At 39.1% G+C, this 17,038-nt stretch overlaps 1 protein-coding gene across 2 annotated transcripts in view; it reads right to left on the bottom strand.

Annotated features, from left to right (window-relative positions):
• Iqgap1 (IQ motif containing GTPase activating protein 1) overlaps window positions 1-17,038 on the bottom strand; it is a 106,320-nt gene that overhangs the window by 17,950 nt on the left and 71,332 nt on the right. For both annotated transcript variants that reach the window (XM_026388240.2, XM_026388241.2), the window contains exons 16-30: window positions 14,479-14,569; window positions 14,127-14,294; window positions 12,599-12,741; window positions 10,719-10,889; window positions 9,939-10,022; window positions 9,773-9,844; window positions 9,607-9,676; window positions 9,088-9,296; window positions 7,323-7,478; window positions 6,923-7,086; window positions 6,242-6,466; window positions 2,243-2,383; window positions 2,069-2,153; window positions 764-996; window positions 32-164 (exon numbers count right to left, since the gene is read on the bottom strand). In XM_026388240.2, coding sequence (XP_026244025.1) covers window positions 32-164; window positions 764-996; window positions 2,069-2,153; window positions 2,243-2,383; window positions 6,242-6,466; window positions 6,923-7,086; window positions 7,323-7,478; window positions 9,088-9,296; window positions 9,607-9,676; window positions 9,773-9,844; window positions 9,939-10,022; window positions 10,719-10,889; window positions 12,599-12,741; window positions 14,127-14,294; window positions 14,479-14,569 — 2,145 coding nt within the window. The remainder of the gene's footprint in view (window positions 1-31; window positions 165-763; window positions 997-2,068; window positions 2,154-2,242; window positions 2,384-6,241; window positions 6,467-6,922; window positions 7,087-7,322; window positions 7,479-9,087; window positions 9,297-9,606; window positions 9,677-9,772; window positions 9,845-9,938; window positions 10,023-10,718; window positions 10,890-12,598; window positions 12,742-14,126; window positions 14,295-14,478; window positions 14,570-17,038) is intronic.

The raw sequence follows: 17,038 nt of genomic DNA, 5'->3' as shown, positions 1-17,038 counted from the left end.
TGAAATTAAGTAATTAAAGAAAAATACTTACAGTGTGGGTGTTGATGATTTCACCAATGGAAATGTAGATAACTGGTTTGGTGAGGGTTACTAAATCAGAATACTCATCCACATTAAATTTATCCTGCAGCTCTGGGACATCACAAGCAGTTTGGAAAAATCGTCTGAAAATAAACACAGGAGGCAGCCCCCCAACAAGTGACACACACATGAGAAGCTTGCAAGAAGATAGTCCACAAACCTTTCAAGCAATGAGTTCAGACAGAAGCTAGTGAAGAGAATTAATTCTAGAGAAACTACTGCATATTTGATGTAAAAACTGCTGCTTGATAGCTTTGAGATACTGGTTCAAATAATTCTGTTCTATATCTAGTTTTAGTTCTGCCCACAAGAACCACTCAACTACAATTTAAAACAGTTCTCAGACACTCATGCCATTTACCTGTAGGATAGTACTCTGAAGCAGTGAATCCAAAACTGTTAATTAATCAAAATTAAGAGCACTCAATTCTTCTTTGATTACAAAGAAACATGGGCCTAACCTATAACTACTGTTTTTATATTAAGTACTGTCTATGTCATAAGAAAATCTTCTTCAAAACGAATGCACCATCCTTTGGAGCCCTGAGTATATCAAACATGTATCTTGCGATATGGCAGCTCAGTCCAGGGAAAGCTAGAGGTGGTATTTAACCTTGTCTTTTCCCTCAGAGATTAAAATATGCTCATAGAATCTTTCAGATATTTTGTGCCTTTCTCTTACCTGAATTTCTGGTAGGACTGGGAAAGATACTCATTAATGATGCTTAAGTGGGCATTATCTCCCAGGAACATCTTATTGGAAGCTGCATGTTGGAGCATCTTTGCAATGGAGCCCAGATTTCGGCGTTGGTCAGTGGTAAGTTGGCCTCCTGCCGACAGGTCAATGATGTCAAAGGCATCAGGAGCAACAATGGCTGGATTCATGTATCGGTAGTAAAGCAAGTTACCAATAATCTGGAAACAGATAAAAAATAATGCTGGCTATTAAAAACCATATCACTAAGTACACCACTAATGACTTTGCTAGCAAAGAAAACGAGAAAATGCAATCCTGTGAGGAAAAAAATAAAACACACACACACGCACATGCACCATGCATAGATAAACTTTCTCTCAGGGCCTAGAATTAGAATAAAAATTATTTTGTTGGGTGTGGGGAAAAAAGGGAGAACCACTACCAGTAACTGATGAAAGAAGAGATTCGGAAATAAAAATGATAGACTTAAGGGCATCTTTTGTTCATATATCATGGTAGCAAATAAGGTTGCTGTCATCCACATGCACTTTTTACTTTCACACAGGTGGGCTTTTCATTATAAGAAGCTAATAAACATAGTTAAGATAAGTACTTAAACACAATCTACTTAGCATAGTGCAAGCTGTCCAACCCCCATCATCCTCATGCTGCAGACTTCAAAGGCAAACTTTTATGCCTCTGAAATGAAATCACTCAACATACATCTCTATTGTAGAAGAATTCAAGGACAGTCACAGCATTTCCCCTAGAGGTTTCATTCAGAAAAAATAAAATTAATTCACCTGAACAGAAAGTCTAGAATCGAGGCCTCACTGTGGAAAAGCACAGAACTAGGAGAGAGAAGAAAAAAGCGTTCAGATTAAAAAAAAAAAGAAGAAAAGAGTGTAGCTGAGTAAGAAAGTTTTTTTCAGCAATAGCTTTAGCAGAAACAATTGTGCTTGCTATTTTTCACCTGGCCACCAGCAGAGGGAGCAATTCTTCAGCGAGAAGATAGAACTCAGAAATTTAATGAGACAGGAAAAAAAATCCATCTTCCTCTACTTGTGTTTAAGGTACACTGAGTGCCATTCAAATTGAATAGGAACTGTTTCATACCAAGAGAGCCATGATTTACTATTTACAATTGCTTTTAAGAGTTCACAATCAATGGTGAATTATGCCAGAAACTATGCTTAGGCACCCACTAATGGTCTGTCAGGACTAATTTTGTAACTTTTTCTTCAAAGGGCTATTAGAAGGGCAGGATTCTGTCGGTTTTCAGACTCTTACCTTCAGCAGCTCGTCCTCACCAGCATCAGGGAACTTCTCATGCAACGAGTCCTTCAGCACTTTGGCAATGAAGCGCATCCCATAACTGTGGGATGGACAGTGAGAAGGGTCAAACGAACAGCAAGACACTAACATTGGGCTATATTTGGGGTCATAAAAACTGATAGCACTCACGGGATTTTGTCGACAGAGCTGATGATGGCTGAGAGGAACTTGTCTGTCACAGCCCTCATGTTCCTAATAGAGTTGTCTAGCCTTGTCTTCACTTCTTCATGAGCCAGAGCCTGCTCAGGGGTCACATCATAGGGCAGTTTGCTGGAAAAGCAGAAATTCCCCCCAACTATGTTAGACTGACAGCCAGGAACCATGACTTTTATACACAGAAAGATCTAGAAAGATTAGGTAACTTACACTTATGCTCACAGAGCTGTTAAGTGGTAAGGCTAGAATTTTTTTTAAAAATATTTATTTTTTAGTTGTAGTTGAGCACAATACCTTTATTTCACTTATTTATTTTTATGTGGAGCTGAGGATCCAGAGTCTCACACATACAAGGCAAGCGGTTTACCGTTGAGCCACAACCCAGCCCAAGGCTAGAATTTGAACTCAGGTTTTCAAACTGTGAATTAGGTGTCATGAATTTTGTGCCAGCACTATGATAAACACTTAGGATTAAAGACAAGATATATCTTCTCTTGATAATCTTCCAGTCCCATGGGAGACACAGACAGGGATCAGTATAAACAAACAGAAGTTGACCAGAAGTGCTGCAGGACTACAGACTACCACTCAGACTGCAGAAAGCAAAGGTGGCTTCCAAAAGGAAGAGACAACTGAACTAAGGAAAAAGAGAGAAGGGTCTTCCAGGAATGAAGATCAAATGCAAAGAAAGGGAGGAGGGACCTGCATATACAGTAACAAAATCTGGACTTGTTAGTAATCAGAAGCCAGTGGAAACTATCAAAAGTTAGGAGATATGCATTTTGAGGAAGACTGCTTTGTCAAGTAATGAATTAAATACGGACAGACACAGATGAAAGAGGCAGGAGATCAATGTCACAGCCTGATGAAGAAATTCTGAGCATGACCAAGGGTGCAGCAGTGGGGACCAAGAGAAAAAAATCTGATGGATATAAAAGTAGATAAACTACATTTAATAGAATCTGAGGCCTTTTGGATGCTGAAGGGAGTAGACAGTTACATACAGGAATCAGAGCTAGAGGCACTAATGAGATTACTTAAGGAGAGGGCACTGAATGAGTCAGAACTGGCATGGGAAGAGTAGATGTGCTAGAACATGCGGCCTGGGCTTAACCAGAATGGGAGGGAGGACACAGGAAGTTGAAACACAAAATGAAATGCAGAGATCATGGTTTTGGTATTTTCATAAAGTCAAAAAATAGTAACAATTATATTGGATTATCCAGATGAGCCCTAAGCCCAGGGGCCTTATGAGAGAAAGGCAGAGGCAGATTTCATATACCCAGAAGAGGAGGAGGCAATGTGACTAGAGAGGCAGAGACCAGCAATATGGCCACAAGTAATGGGATAATAACAGCCACCAAAAGCTGGAAGAAGCAAGGAACAGATTTCTAACCAGAGCCTCCAGAGGGAACACGGCCCCGCCAGTTCCTTGATTTCAGCACAGCAATATTGACATCAGATTTCTTGCCTCCAGAACAGTGAGAGAATACATCCCCCACTTCCTTCCCATATAGAGGATTGAACTTTACCATGGAGATACATCCCTAGTCCTTTTTATTTTTTTAATTTTGAGACAGGTTCTGGTTAAGTTGCTGAGGCTGGCCTGGAACTTCTGACACTCCTGCCTCAGCCTCCTGAGTTGCTGGGATTACACCCAACAAACCAGGCAAATTTCTATTGTTTAAGAAATCTGTGGTGATTTGTTATAGCAACCCTAGGAAACTAATACAAGTATATAGGGTTATGACTCTGTCATAGTGTCAAAAACTCCACAGGTAGACTATAATACATGAATTCAGCTCAATAGTAACATTCAATGAGAAACAATAAGCAATTTGGAATTTATAAAAAGTTGTACTATGTATCTTACTATTTAATATTAGTAAAATCTATAATAGCCTTATTATAGTGGGGCTAGAATGTAGCTCAGTGGTAAAGCACTTTCCTAACTATACACAAGGCCCTGGGTTCCATCCCTAGTACAGAAAAAAAAAAAAAAAAAATATATATATATATATATATATATCAAGTGCTCTGCCAATGAGCCACAACCCCAGCCCCCCAAAATATTTCTTTAATTAAAAAAATATAAACAAGGAAAACAAAGCAATGAGCAAAGGGAACAAAAGTACTAAAATCAATGGTTGTAGTCAAAGAAAAGATAAACCTTTTAAGGTTTCAGAGGTGACCATTCTCCCCAAGAGGTGACAAGGTCATGGCCTGGTGTGTGGTAGCTGCAAGAGAAGAGGAAGGCTCTAGCCTTTGTGATGTCCACACACAGGATGGTTCCCACCATACCTCACAGTTACTGGTATCAAAAAAATATTAAAATCAATTTCCATTTTCTGAAAAGTAAAAGGAGACAAGAGTTTCTTACTGATAGCCATAAGAGAAAAAAATGGCCATTGGAATTCTGATCTAAATAGCACTGACTCATGGACCATCAAGGGGAATAACTTAGCCATTGTCCATGGGCTGTTAACCAGAGAAGCTCTAGGCTGCCAACAAAACTTCCCAGACAAGGCTAGGGGTGTAGCTCAGGGCTACCATGTGTACCTAGTATGCATAAGGCTGAGTTCCTTCCATACCAGAAAGGAAAGGATAAGAGGGACAGAGAGGTGGTGAGGGAGAGAAGGAAGGAGAAAGAAAAGGGTCGAGAGGGAGACATAAAAGAGAATGAGAGGGAGAGGAAGGAAGAGAAAACTTCCCACACAAGTATTTCATCACACCAAGCAATGATCTGAATCCTGGTGAAAGACTAAAAGTACTGAGAACAAAATCAGATGCCAAATGATTCCCAGCAGGGATAAGGTCTTTCTAGGAGTCAGCATGTTCTGTTCTTCATGGAGGGTACACTTCCTCCTTTGCATGGCGTCCAGATACAAACAAAGTAGAATGATGTAGAACAGTGTTATTCAAATTGTGGATCAGTGCCAGTCTATAACCAGTGGAAGACAAGATGAGGAGATTGAGCCAGAATGAAAATCAATGTACAGTTTTCCTCATTGAAAAACGTCAGCTGAACTAAACTGTTACACACAAGATCTCCCATAACTGGCCTGCAAACCACACTTTGAATTGCAATGGTGTGGACTCCGGGAGCTTTATGCATGAGCTAACCCTACTCTATAAGAAAAACACCATACATCAAACTGCTCATATCTCCATTCCTCACTCAAGCTCAATAAAACCTGAAACATTTTGGCTTTCTTTAACTTTGTTTTACCAGTAGTACCCATATTTGACTGACAAACCTGTGCTTTAGGTAAGTTAACATTGGTGGTTAAACTATAGGCCTGGCACAGAAATCTCCTACAATAAATTAATTTAGTTAGTCTCTCAGTGTACCAGGGCAGCTGGCCATTCACCCTATACCATTTTTAAAATTTTACTTTAATCAAATAGGATGGTCTCACCCATCTGCAGCCTTCCTGTTCATTCAACTGAATCTCTAGTTATATCAGGATCCTTTCAGGTCCTAGACCCTCCACTGTAGGGCACTGAGGCATGAACACTCTGTACCAAGGCCTCAGCCAAATGAAATTCTACCTCCTCAGTCAGAGTCTCCCTAACCACCCTATCTACACTGCTCTCTCTTGTATTTTCTACTATAGTACCCTACATTAAACCTCCCAAAACTTCCCTCGATTTATCATTATTTTTATGTATCTATTTGTTGTCTCTCTTATCTAATAAACTATAAAGAGAGGGCAAAAAGCATGTTTGCTTCTCTCATTACTGTATGTTTTACTATATGTGTATCTAACACAGTGCCTGGGACATAGTAAATACTCAATAAACATTTGTTAAACAAGCAAATTTGTTACCAGTTTAGCAGTTTAAAGAACAGGTTTTCTAAGGAAAAGCTATTTGAACCATTATTATTTTGTAAATCAAAGGTAACTACATTTTTAAAAAGGCAGAGAAAATAATAAAAACAGGAAAGAAAAAGTGGTACAGCTATCATACCTTGCCTCTCCTGTCTGGGACTCCATCTGGTTAACCCAAGATTTGTAGATGTCCACAGGGTCAGTTTTGATGTTGAGAGATTTGTCATCCATAATCTCTTTCACGACAGGGGCCAAGATCTGTCTCAATGCATTCTGGCCCCGGGCACCACGGTTGAAACTTACAACCATCTTAATAACTGTAGGATTTCCTGTCACAATCTCTTGAATCTGATCTACCTTTGACCTATAAAACATCAGATACAATTCAATTTAATCTCAGAATTTATCATCTTAAAGAGCATTCCTATTTATAGATTCCCATATCCTTGGGAACAGAGCAAGTTGAAAATATTTCCCAACACTCATGGGACCTTCCTGCAGCTATATACTGACCCACGGAGTCATGATGAGGGCCTCTTAGACAGACATATGGGGCCATTATGTTTGGATCAGCTTTATTTGGAATTATATCTGACAATAAAATATTTCTAAAATTAATTTAGCAAATCTCTTATTCTCCCAGAAGCAAAACTTTATATTATATACTTTATATATAATTTTTTAAAAGTGGATGCTTCTTTAGAAAGTACTTCTCACAAATTAACTGAGATAAAGAAAAGGCCTGGGCAGGACTGATTCTGAAACTATGAGCATCTGTGATGGTTGGAAGGGGCGCCACTCTGCAGCAATCCCTGCATACTTGATCTCCTCCTGGAGAGCTGTCTTAAACAGTCGCAGTAGCAGGTACTCCTCTCGCTGATTGGATGCATAGTTGTAGAGTGTGAAGATTACAGAGTCCATGAACTTTGTGGACTTGTTCTGGGGCATCTGAAAAATCAGCTTGGCCAGATAGGTGGGGTTGGTCTGAAATAAAACCAAGGGATAAGTAATTCCTAGATAACATGAAGACTGACAAAAAATATTCTTTTTTTTTTTTTTTTTTTTAATTTGAAGGGTTAGATAAGTAAAGAAAAATAAGACAGCCCTGCACATACCCTCGGTAGAAATCAGAAATACTTTCAAGAGATGTATGGGTAAGATTTCCTTGTGGGAAAGTAAATGAACTAAATGTTGCAATACCAATTTGAGGAGCCACTCACCTGCAGTAAATAAAACAGGTGCTGATAAGCTTCTAACTTCTCTCTCTTCTCCTTGCTCAAAGCCTTGAGACCTCCCTTCTGTTTATTTATCATCATCATATCAGACAACTGTTCCTTATTTTTTTTGGTAAGTTTTTTACTGTGGGAAACCACATCCTATAAACAGAAACCAACACACAGATTGAAAAGTTTTCTAAAAGGAAACTCTGGGCATGTGAAAAGGTCTTTTAGTACCTGCACACTTACATGAAGGTCTTCTATGCTGGAAGATCCCCACTAAATATTTTTGAACCACTAAAATATCCTATTTTAGCCTAGCATGCCAATCAACTCCATTCCAACTTCTGCCTTCCTATAAGAAATATGAGCTATATGGGTGGTTTTTCATATAGGCTCAGGGATAACAAATAAACAAAAAAACAAAAAAAGAACAGTCCATGGAATCAGGAAACCACCTTCTAGGAATTTATCTTAAAAATATAGAGCACCCTAGTTCAATCCCCAGTACCCCCCCAAAAAATAAAATAAAATAAAACAAAACCACCACCATCAACAAAGCATCTTAAGCCAGTCATGGTTAGTATATGCCTATAATCCCAGGTACTCAGAAGGTTGAAGCAGAATGGTCACAAGTTCATGGCCAACCAAGACAAATTAGCAAGATCCTGTCTCAAAGAAAGAAAAAGTCGGGAGGGCTGGGATGCAGCTCAATGGTAGAACACTTGCCTAGTATGTACAAAGCCCTAAGGGGAATCCTAGTACAGAAAACAAACAAGCAAGCAAAAACAAAACAAAACAAAAAACCCACACACAAAAAAGAAAAACAAATCTTGTACACAGTGATAGTCCCGGCTACTTGGGAGGATGAGGAAGGAGGATTATTTGAGTCTAAGAGTTCAAGGACAGCCTGGGCAGCATAGTGTGATCCCATCTCAAAAAGAAAAATTCAAATACAATAAAAACATCATTTGAGATATTAACTGCTATTTTATTTATAATAAAAACTCGGGAAACAACCTAAATGTCAAAACAGTAGGGGAAAATGAGGCAAATCAAGTGTGTATCTTTTTTTTTTTTAAGAGAGAGAATTTTTTAATATTTATTTTTATTTGTTTTTATTTTATTTGTTTTTATTTTTATGTTTTTATATGTATTTTATTTGTTTTTATTTTTATGTGGTACTGAGGATCAAACCCAACACCCCGCGCATGCCAGGCAAGCACGCTACCGCTTGAGCCACATCCCCAGCCCCTCAAAGTGTATCTTCTAATCAAGTATTATAGTGCCCTTAGATTACTTATGATATTTATCACATGGAAAAAGAGTCTTATCCTCTAACATTAAAATGTAGGAGGACGTGTGAGGCACTGGGTTCGATCCTTAGCACCACATAAAAATAAAATATATTGTGCCCACCTACAACTAAAAAAAAAAAAAAAATATCTAGGAGGCCTGGGCATGTAGCTGATTGGTAGGGTGCTTGCCTAGTATGTGTGAAGCCTTGGGTTGATCTCCAGCAGCACAAAAGCAAACAAAAACAAAACAAAAAGTAGGATAAAAAATGATTACGGAGTAGTGGAATTAGGGGAGGATTTTTTATTTTCTAAAATTCCATTATTTTACTTCATATGAAACTTTAAAAAAAATGTCATTAGCTGAAAAAAAGTTATAAGCCTCTATGCCCCCTGAGGGTCAGAAAAGGTAAAGCAGAGGTAACAAAGCAGGACGCAAAGTGCTGTAGGGTCCCACGGGCATTGGGTCATACCTGCAATGTAATTTTATTTTTCACTAGCAGTCCAATTTTGATATCCATGAGATTGAGGTCATTCTCTAGTTGCTGGTTGGAACGAATGAGGGTGATGACTTCCTCCCGCATCTTCATAAGATCAAGCTCTTCCTGAAAATCCTGGTCACTTTGGTCCAGCAGGTGGACAAATTTTCGAACCACAATCATAGGAGGATCCTCAGCATTGACTGACAGAAGGAAAAACATACATCACACAAAGAACAAGAGTTATCAAAAAAAGTTCTAAGGTTCAGGAAGTATCTGCATTATCTTGAAAATTTTTGAGACATCTTAGATATATCAAGTGCAGTCTCCTCTATCATACTATTGCTATGTTACAACAATGGCTAATGCAGCAAGCAACAAGACATCTAGCCACATTAGAAAAGGGGCTTAAATCCCAGGTAGTACCTTCCCACCAAGCCTTGCCTTCAGGACAACCAAAGAGATCTGTGGTGAACACCCAGAACCTGCCTCAACTCCTCCCAAGTTACTCACTGAGAGTCTTGTAGTCATCACGAGCTTTGTTTGCCCGAATAAAAGCCTGGATTTTGATAATGTCATTTATCTGAGAAGCAAAGAAAAAGAAATGCCTTTGCTCATTCTTCTAACAAATATGTAGTAGAAGCAATATAACTGGCCCATGTTACCCAAGAGTACTTACATGGTCTCGGAAATACTGTAGGCGATCTCTATAGCGCTTTCTAGCTTGATGCATCCTTGCCAGGGACTGAATCTGTGGAAAAGGGATCCTGGAACTTAGAAGTGTCCTTCTTTAAACATGCCATGTTTGCACCCCACCTGGAGGAACCTCACTCAGGCTACTATACCTTCACAACTTCATCTTTATGGGAGCGCAGGTAAGCTAAACGATCTTGATATGCCTTCTTCTGCTTGTATCCTCTCCACTGTGACTGCAGTCATCAAATATTATAGGTGACATGTTATTTCCCAAGGATCAGTGGAAGTTAAAAAAAATCTCATCCTGACATATCATCCAAGTACAAGTTCATGATGAAGCTTTAGAAAGGATTGCTTCCAGCAGTGACACTAGAAGGAGGGCTTGGCCACACCTCCTCCAGGAGAACGGTGGCTACATTCCACTTCCTGGACATCTTTTAAAGTGCAGCATAAAGAATCACTGACTGGTTCCTTAACAATAAATCTATTCAGGAAGCTAAAAATTAGTATTCCCATTCTACAGATGAAGAAGCAAACTTAAGATTCACCAGTGTCTGGCATGAGTGGCACCATAATTCCTAAGAATCCTAACTCAGGATTCTTCCTGTGACGACAATGTGCTACCATGTTATTGAATCAAAACCAGTTTTTTCATTTTCTCTCAAGATTCAAATTTTACACAAAGGCATAGTGTTAGAGAGAAGAAGAGGCTGCCCAAGAACTGCCACTGTACCATCATTAAACACTAAGCACACGTTAAACATTAAGCACACTGATTACAATGGTAGCAAAGAAAAGGTATTTGTTAAGAGGAGAAAAAAAGGTCAGAAGTTAAGAAACACACTCACACCTTTGATTTTAGGAGCTGACAGTTTATTGCCCCTGATCTAGAAGCCTTCTTGCTGTGTGTATAATACACTCTGAAATACCTGAATGCAGGTGATGGCAGGAATTTGTTTCTTCAGGAAATTCATTCTGGACCGGAATTCCTGTCGAACTAAGTAGCCACGGCAGCAAGCTTGCAGCTTGGTGATCAAGCCTTCATTGGCCAACCAAAGCTGTTCTCGGTTATACGCAGCAGTCACCCCAGAGATGGAACTCTGAAAAAACAGTGGTTCACATTCAAAGATATCCAAAATTGAGAATGGACACTAATTTTACCAAAGTTTCATTCAAAGCACAAATTTAACCCTCACTGCTTCCTAAATCTCTATTAGTTTCATCTGAGCAACAGAAATAAACCTCAGGTGTGTATTTTCAGGGCCAGTTTGGTCTTCTTTTACAAGTTATCTTTTATCCACCCAACTATCTCCACTATACTAGCTGAGAAGGAGTCACTATTGACAGGAATATAGTGATTGGTACCACTACAGGGCTGTGTACTGTGCACAGGTGGCCCCCAGGATGCCAAAGTGTGGCATTCCTACACAGACTGCAAATGATCTTAAAAAGCAATCTAGAGGTTTTGGACTGTTGCTGTAGGAACTGGAGAACCAGAAAACCTTGAAGCAAAGAAATTAACGATCGGATTTATTTTCAGAAAAATAATACTATTAAAGAAAAGCTGACAGAATGGAGTGAGGAGAAACTTTAAGAAAGTGAGAGAATCAGAAAGCTGCCGTCATAATGGAAGTGAGAGGACCTGGGCTTAATGAGGGCAGCAGCAGTGAGAATGGGGAGGAAGAGCTTCTGGTTACCCATTTAATACCCACATTCTTCCTTTTCTGTGGTGTTAGAGTCTTCCCCCCTCTAGCATCCCCCACACCCCCGCAACACCATGAGCATTTAAACCACCCCTGCTTTGAGTAGGCATGGTTAGGTGAGACCTTTGGGAAAGCTCCTGAAGACAGGGAACTGGCAGTATGCCCTCTAGCTTTTCTTCCCCTTCTTACATTCTGTCTGGACTGCTAACTTGATAGTCGGAGCGCTAAGGTCATGTTCATAAAGCCAGGTAATATCACCCCATCTTTAAATTCTTAGGTCCTGACATACCTGCAAAACACTAGACAGGCGTGTTTCTCTGGAGGTAAGATTCTCAAAGGCACATGACCCAGCAAGGGTTACACACTACTCTGGTAGAAGATGGAGCCTAGATTTCTCAGCATAGTGCCCATTAGACTGTACCCCTCTGCCTCCTTTAATGCAGTACCATCAGTATGCCAGTCAACAACACTAATGCGTTAATCCTTAAATAGTCTATGTTCTTTCTCAGTGCCTTTCCCCACATGTCTTTTCTGCCCAAAAGGGCCTTTCCTCTTTTTCTGACCTGCTAAAATATTGCCTATAATATCTTTTTACAGCACAGAATTAACTTTTCCTTAACAGTTCCATCACTGTATTATTAGAGCCCCTACTTTTCCCTGCCTTACACTGTTGGACTCAGTTCTGTGTCAGCTGTTTTCACAATACTGTGAACAAATGAAAGGCAGATAATCTCTGGATCAATCAAATTTCCTTTAATAAGCACACAATTTATCTCACTAAATTCTACTATTCAGATATTTTACCTTTAGTCGTCCCCCAAGCCACTAAAAAAACATTACTCTGGGCTTAAGGTTGTGTAGCTCAGTGGTAGAGTGCTTGCCTAGCATGTGTGAGCCAATGGGTTTGATCCTCAGCACCACATACAAAAATATAAATAAATAAATAAATATAAAAATAAAGGTATATATATATAAAAATTACTCCAAAACATTATATAGCTGAAATTTAGTCTAAGACTTCTGACCACATGTCCTCCTCCCCTTAACTAATATTAGTTCTAAACACTTTCTCTCAGACCCTTCTCAAATGAAGAAATGTGACTTACCTGGATCTCTTCCCGAGAAAGCTGCACAGAATTTTGCACAAAGTCTGAGGGTTCATCCCATCCTCCTTCCCGGGTCTCCAGATTGTGGTAATAATAATATCCGCCTTTCACCCAATGCTTCACCCACTTGCTATTATTATCTCCTGGCAGAAAATAAAGGAAAGATAAGGAGTGGGGTTGTGGCTCAGTAATACAGAGCTTGCATAGCACGAATGAGGCACTGGGTTCGATCAGAAGCACCACATTAAAAAATAATTAATTAACAAAGTATTGTGTCCATCTACAACTAAAAATTCTAAAAAAATAATAATAGGGCTGGGGATGTGGCTCAAGCGGTAGCGCGCTCGCCTGGCATGCATGCGGCCCTGGTTCGATCCTCTGCACCACATACAAACAAAGATGCTGTACCCGCCGATAACTAAATAATAAATATAAAAAAATAATAATAATAATAAAGGAAAGATAAAAGAAATCCATAGCTACACACACACACACACACACCACATTTATATGTCTAATACTATAGGGTTATTCTAGTCAGGTTTTAACAGTCTGAATGAAAACCATTCCCAAAACTAGCTTCTTGGATCTTTGCAAGTAAAGGTTCATTCTAAGACTACATTAAATAATGGTTATATAATATCTAATTTAGTTTATTCAGATCTGTATTGTAAAAAGAAAATACCTATGAAGTCAAATTATGAAACTAACCATGATTGGCTGTCCTTTCCAATGTCTATGTCTAAGGCCTGTGTGCTGGAAAACTGTTCTGATAAAAGATTTGCAAATGCCAAGTGTGGTAGCACATGCTATAATCCCAACAACTTGAAAGCCCGAGGCAGGAGGATCAAAAGTTCAAGGCCAGCCTCAGCAACTTAGCAAGACTCTGTCTCAAAATTAAAAAATAAAATGGCTGGGGTTGCAGCTCTGTGGTAAAGCAGTCCTGGGTTCAATCTGCAGTACAAAAAAATTTTGCAACCATTCAACATATCCAGTTAAGAAACAAAGGGCCATAAAATTGTCTTATTTTTGTTTTCAGATACACTATTTTTAACTGCCTATAAGTTAAAGATAACCAGAGGTATTGAAATCCTATAATAGATAAATGGTCAAAAATCCTTTCCACATTCTCATAAAAATAGCTAACAGCTAATTTGCAAGGAAAAGAAAGAGTATTTTCAAAAATTGGGATAATATTTGCTCTAAAGTAAGACTAATCAGGTGTAGTGATGCACACCTGTTATCCCAGTGACTCAGGAGACTAAGGCAGGAGAATTTCAAGTTCAAGGCTAGCCTGGGCAACTTAGCGAGATCCTATCTCAAAGTAAATATAAAGGGGTGGAGATGTAGCTCACTGGGTTCAATCCACACTGCTGCAAAAATAAACAAATACATAATAAAATAAGCCTAAACACTGTACTTCTACATTAAAACATCTTTCCATAAGATTGTTCCCTTCTTCTATATCCGTCTCCTCACATACTGAAGTTCTTAGCTTTAGGCACATATGCATTTTTCCATAACGTACCTGCTGACAGTTTTTTCTTCTTGACTTCGGCAAGGTCACTCTGGTAAGTTTCACCACACTCAGGGATGACTCCATACAAGCCAACATCAGGGGAACGAAGGGCACTCAGTGTTTTGCCAACATCACCACTTTCTACTGCCTCATTAATGGCAAAGATTCCTAAGGCAACTATCCCAGAAAAGAACTGTTAATAACCTGAAACTGTTTGAGTTCAAACACTAGTTCACCTAATAATACCTACTGGCCAACTACTGCCCCCATATCTATCTTGGTCAAGCTGAACATGGAGATATGGAATACCTCACCACCCATACCCTCCACAAAAAACAGAAATAAAATAGCTGATACATACACTTCTGTGCTTCTTGGGTGTCTTTGTTGGACTGCCAAATTCCACCTTGAATTTCATCCAACCATAACACAGCTGACTCATCCTGGGTTTCCTACATATCATTAAAAGCAAAACGAGAATCATGAAACCAATGTACAAGTGATGAGGGGGGCTTCTGAGACTCAATTAGATATGGAGGAAGAAGTTCCAAATATATGAGTCAGATGGAAGAAGACAGGCATTAAAAAACTGATAAAGGGGGGCTGGGGATGTGGCTCAAGCAGTAGCGCGCTAGCCTGGCATGCGTGCGGCCCGGGTTCGATCCCCAGCACCACATACCAACAAAGATGTTGTGTCCACCGAGAACTAAAAAATAAATATTAAAAAAAAAAAAAAACTGATAAAGGTTTGAAGGGGCAATGGCTCCGATGTAATGGAGGACAAACAAAAATGCACGGGGCTGAAGCTCAGTGGCAAAGCACTTGAGAGGCACTGGGTTCCATCCTTAGCACCACATAAAAATAAAAAAATAACATGCTGTCCATCTAAAACTACAAATAAATAAATAAGGAACTCACGTGGTTGAAGAAGTCAAGAGCAGCTAGAAGGTGCAAAATGAGCAGAGAAACTAGGAAGGGACCCAGGGACTTTGACAAAGACCAAAGCAAGTATATGAATATGTAGTACTTTCTTTAAAAGACTCCTTTGTTTAAAATATTCAGAGGAAGTTAATATTCTCTGTGATTACCAATGCCTGTCAAGTCTTAATTTAAACAGAACTTTTTTAATTACCACATTTAAAGAAATGAATTACTACAGGCAATCTAAACTTATCACCAGATTATATTCTAACATTTTCATGTTAAATTAGTTCTTGGGAAATTAAAAACACATTTTCAGAGAAACACACCAATAAATGATGATTAGTTTCCTTAATATGCTCAACAAAAGCTCATTACCCCACAATGTAGTTTGAGTTGACTACTGGGAACAGAGGTGATGTCATAAAATGACTTACTTCCGTCTTTCTAAATATAGCTTTAGACCTTTCTTTCTTTTTTCGTATGTATATGGTGCTGTGTATCAAACCCAAGGCTTTGTGCATGCTAGGCAAGTGCTATGCCTAGTCCTCAGCTCACAGACAATGTGTTATGGGTATATTTTTTTAAATAGGCTACTGGTGATCATGAAAGGCACTGGATTACCAGAAATATCTTGCTCTAATACCTGCCAATTTTCACAAATCTGGCTAACAAAGTACGATTTAGTAAAGTAGCAGATAGTAAAGTAGTAGATAGTACTCCTGTTACTATTAGTTAGCACAATAGATATTCTATTGTCTACCTATTCTCAGTGTGAGAGTCAGAATTGGAAACCACCTCTGACACCTACTTAGATTTCAATGGTTGGACTTATACTTATATAAGCTACCTGTTCCAAAAGAGTGAGAGTCCTTTGTTTTATAAGATGTCTCTAAAATCTTTATACAGAGCATCAATTCATCAGATGAATGTGGCAGCCTTCATCAGAATGGGCAAGACACCTCAGGTTTTTAAATGGCCAGGTTGTGAGACGCACATTTATGGTGATCTTGGCAGACCTAACAAAATTATCATGCTCCTGAGGATTGTGCTAATAGCAATTGGGATAAACAGTAGTTCAAACAACCAGTGAAATTACTTGATGTGAATATAGATTGCCAAGGCACCAGTGAGGCAGAATAAAGAACTTAGTCAATAATCTTGACTGTGTGGCTAGATGAGGCAGTGTCTGGGCTTTGGGGCAAAGTGGAAAACTGCACTACCCAAAAGCTAAAGCCACAAAATGTTAGGGGAGACTGGCTTTCTTCCTGTCTTATTGTAGAAAGTAACACAACATTTCACTCAGCAGAGCAGAGCAGCCATATTCCTGAAATCTATAAAGACTGTTGCTGAAAGGGTAACTCACACCCCACCAAATGTGAAATTGAGAGCATTGTTATTTCTCAAATATGGAGTTTTAGAAAGAAAGATCATGGGGCTAGAAATGTGGCTCAGTGGTAGACACTTGTTTAGTATGCACAAAGCCCTAGGTTTGAGCACCACAAAAAACAAAAACAAACAAAAATCCCAAAGTTACAGAGAAGATCATTTAACCAAATTATGTGGGTGGCAGCCCAGTCCCAATTTTAAAAAGTTCATAGTCTTGAGAAAGGAAAAAGAGTAAACTGATAAAGAGAAAGAAAAAAAATCACCAAATAGCTACTAGACTCTCCTACCCACTAGCCACCTTCTGTTACTGAAAATAGAAAATGACCACACACAATCCCCTAGAGTCTTAAAAGTAAGTGCTGGAAATGTGAAACAATAGATCCAATGTGAAACTACGATGAGTCAGGAACAGGCTTGTGAAACTGCAAATTGAGAAGTCATAAGCAACAGGCTAAACGTCCAGTCTCCAAGGGAAGCAGCCTAAAAACACTTGCATTAAACACACACACACACACACACACACACACACACACAGAGGCATTTCCACAGAATCAAGACACTTTTGGTTCACTTTTTGCCTGATCCCATAGTGATTATCCTTGAATAGAATG

Source organism: Urocitellus parryii, chromosome 6 (assembly GCF_045843805.1).
Source record: "Urocitellus parryii isolate mUroPar1 chromosome 6, mUroPar1.hap1, whole genome shotgun sequence".
Lineage (NCBI taxonomy): Eukaryota > Metazoa > Chordata > Mammalia > Rodentia > Sciuridae > Urocitellus > Urocitellus parryii.
This window is presented reverse-complemented; position numbering and strand designations above follow the sequence as displayed.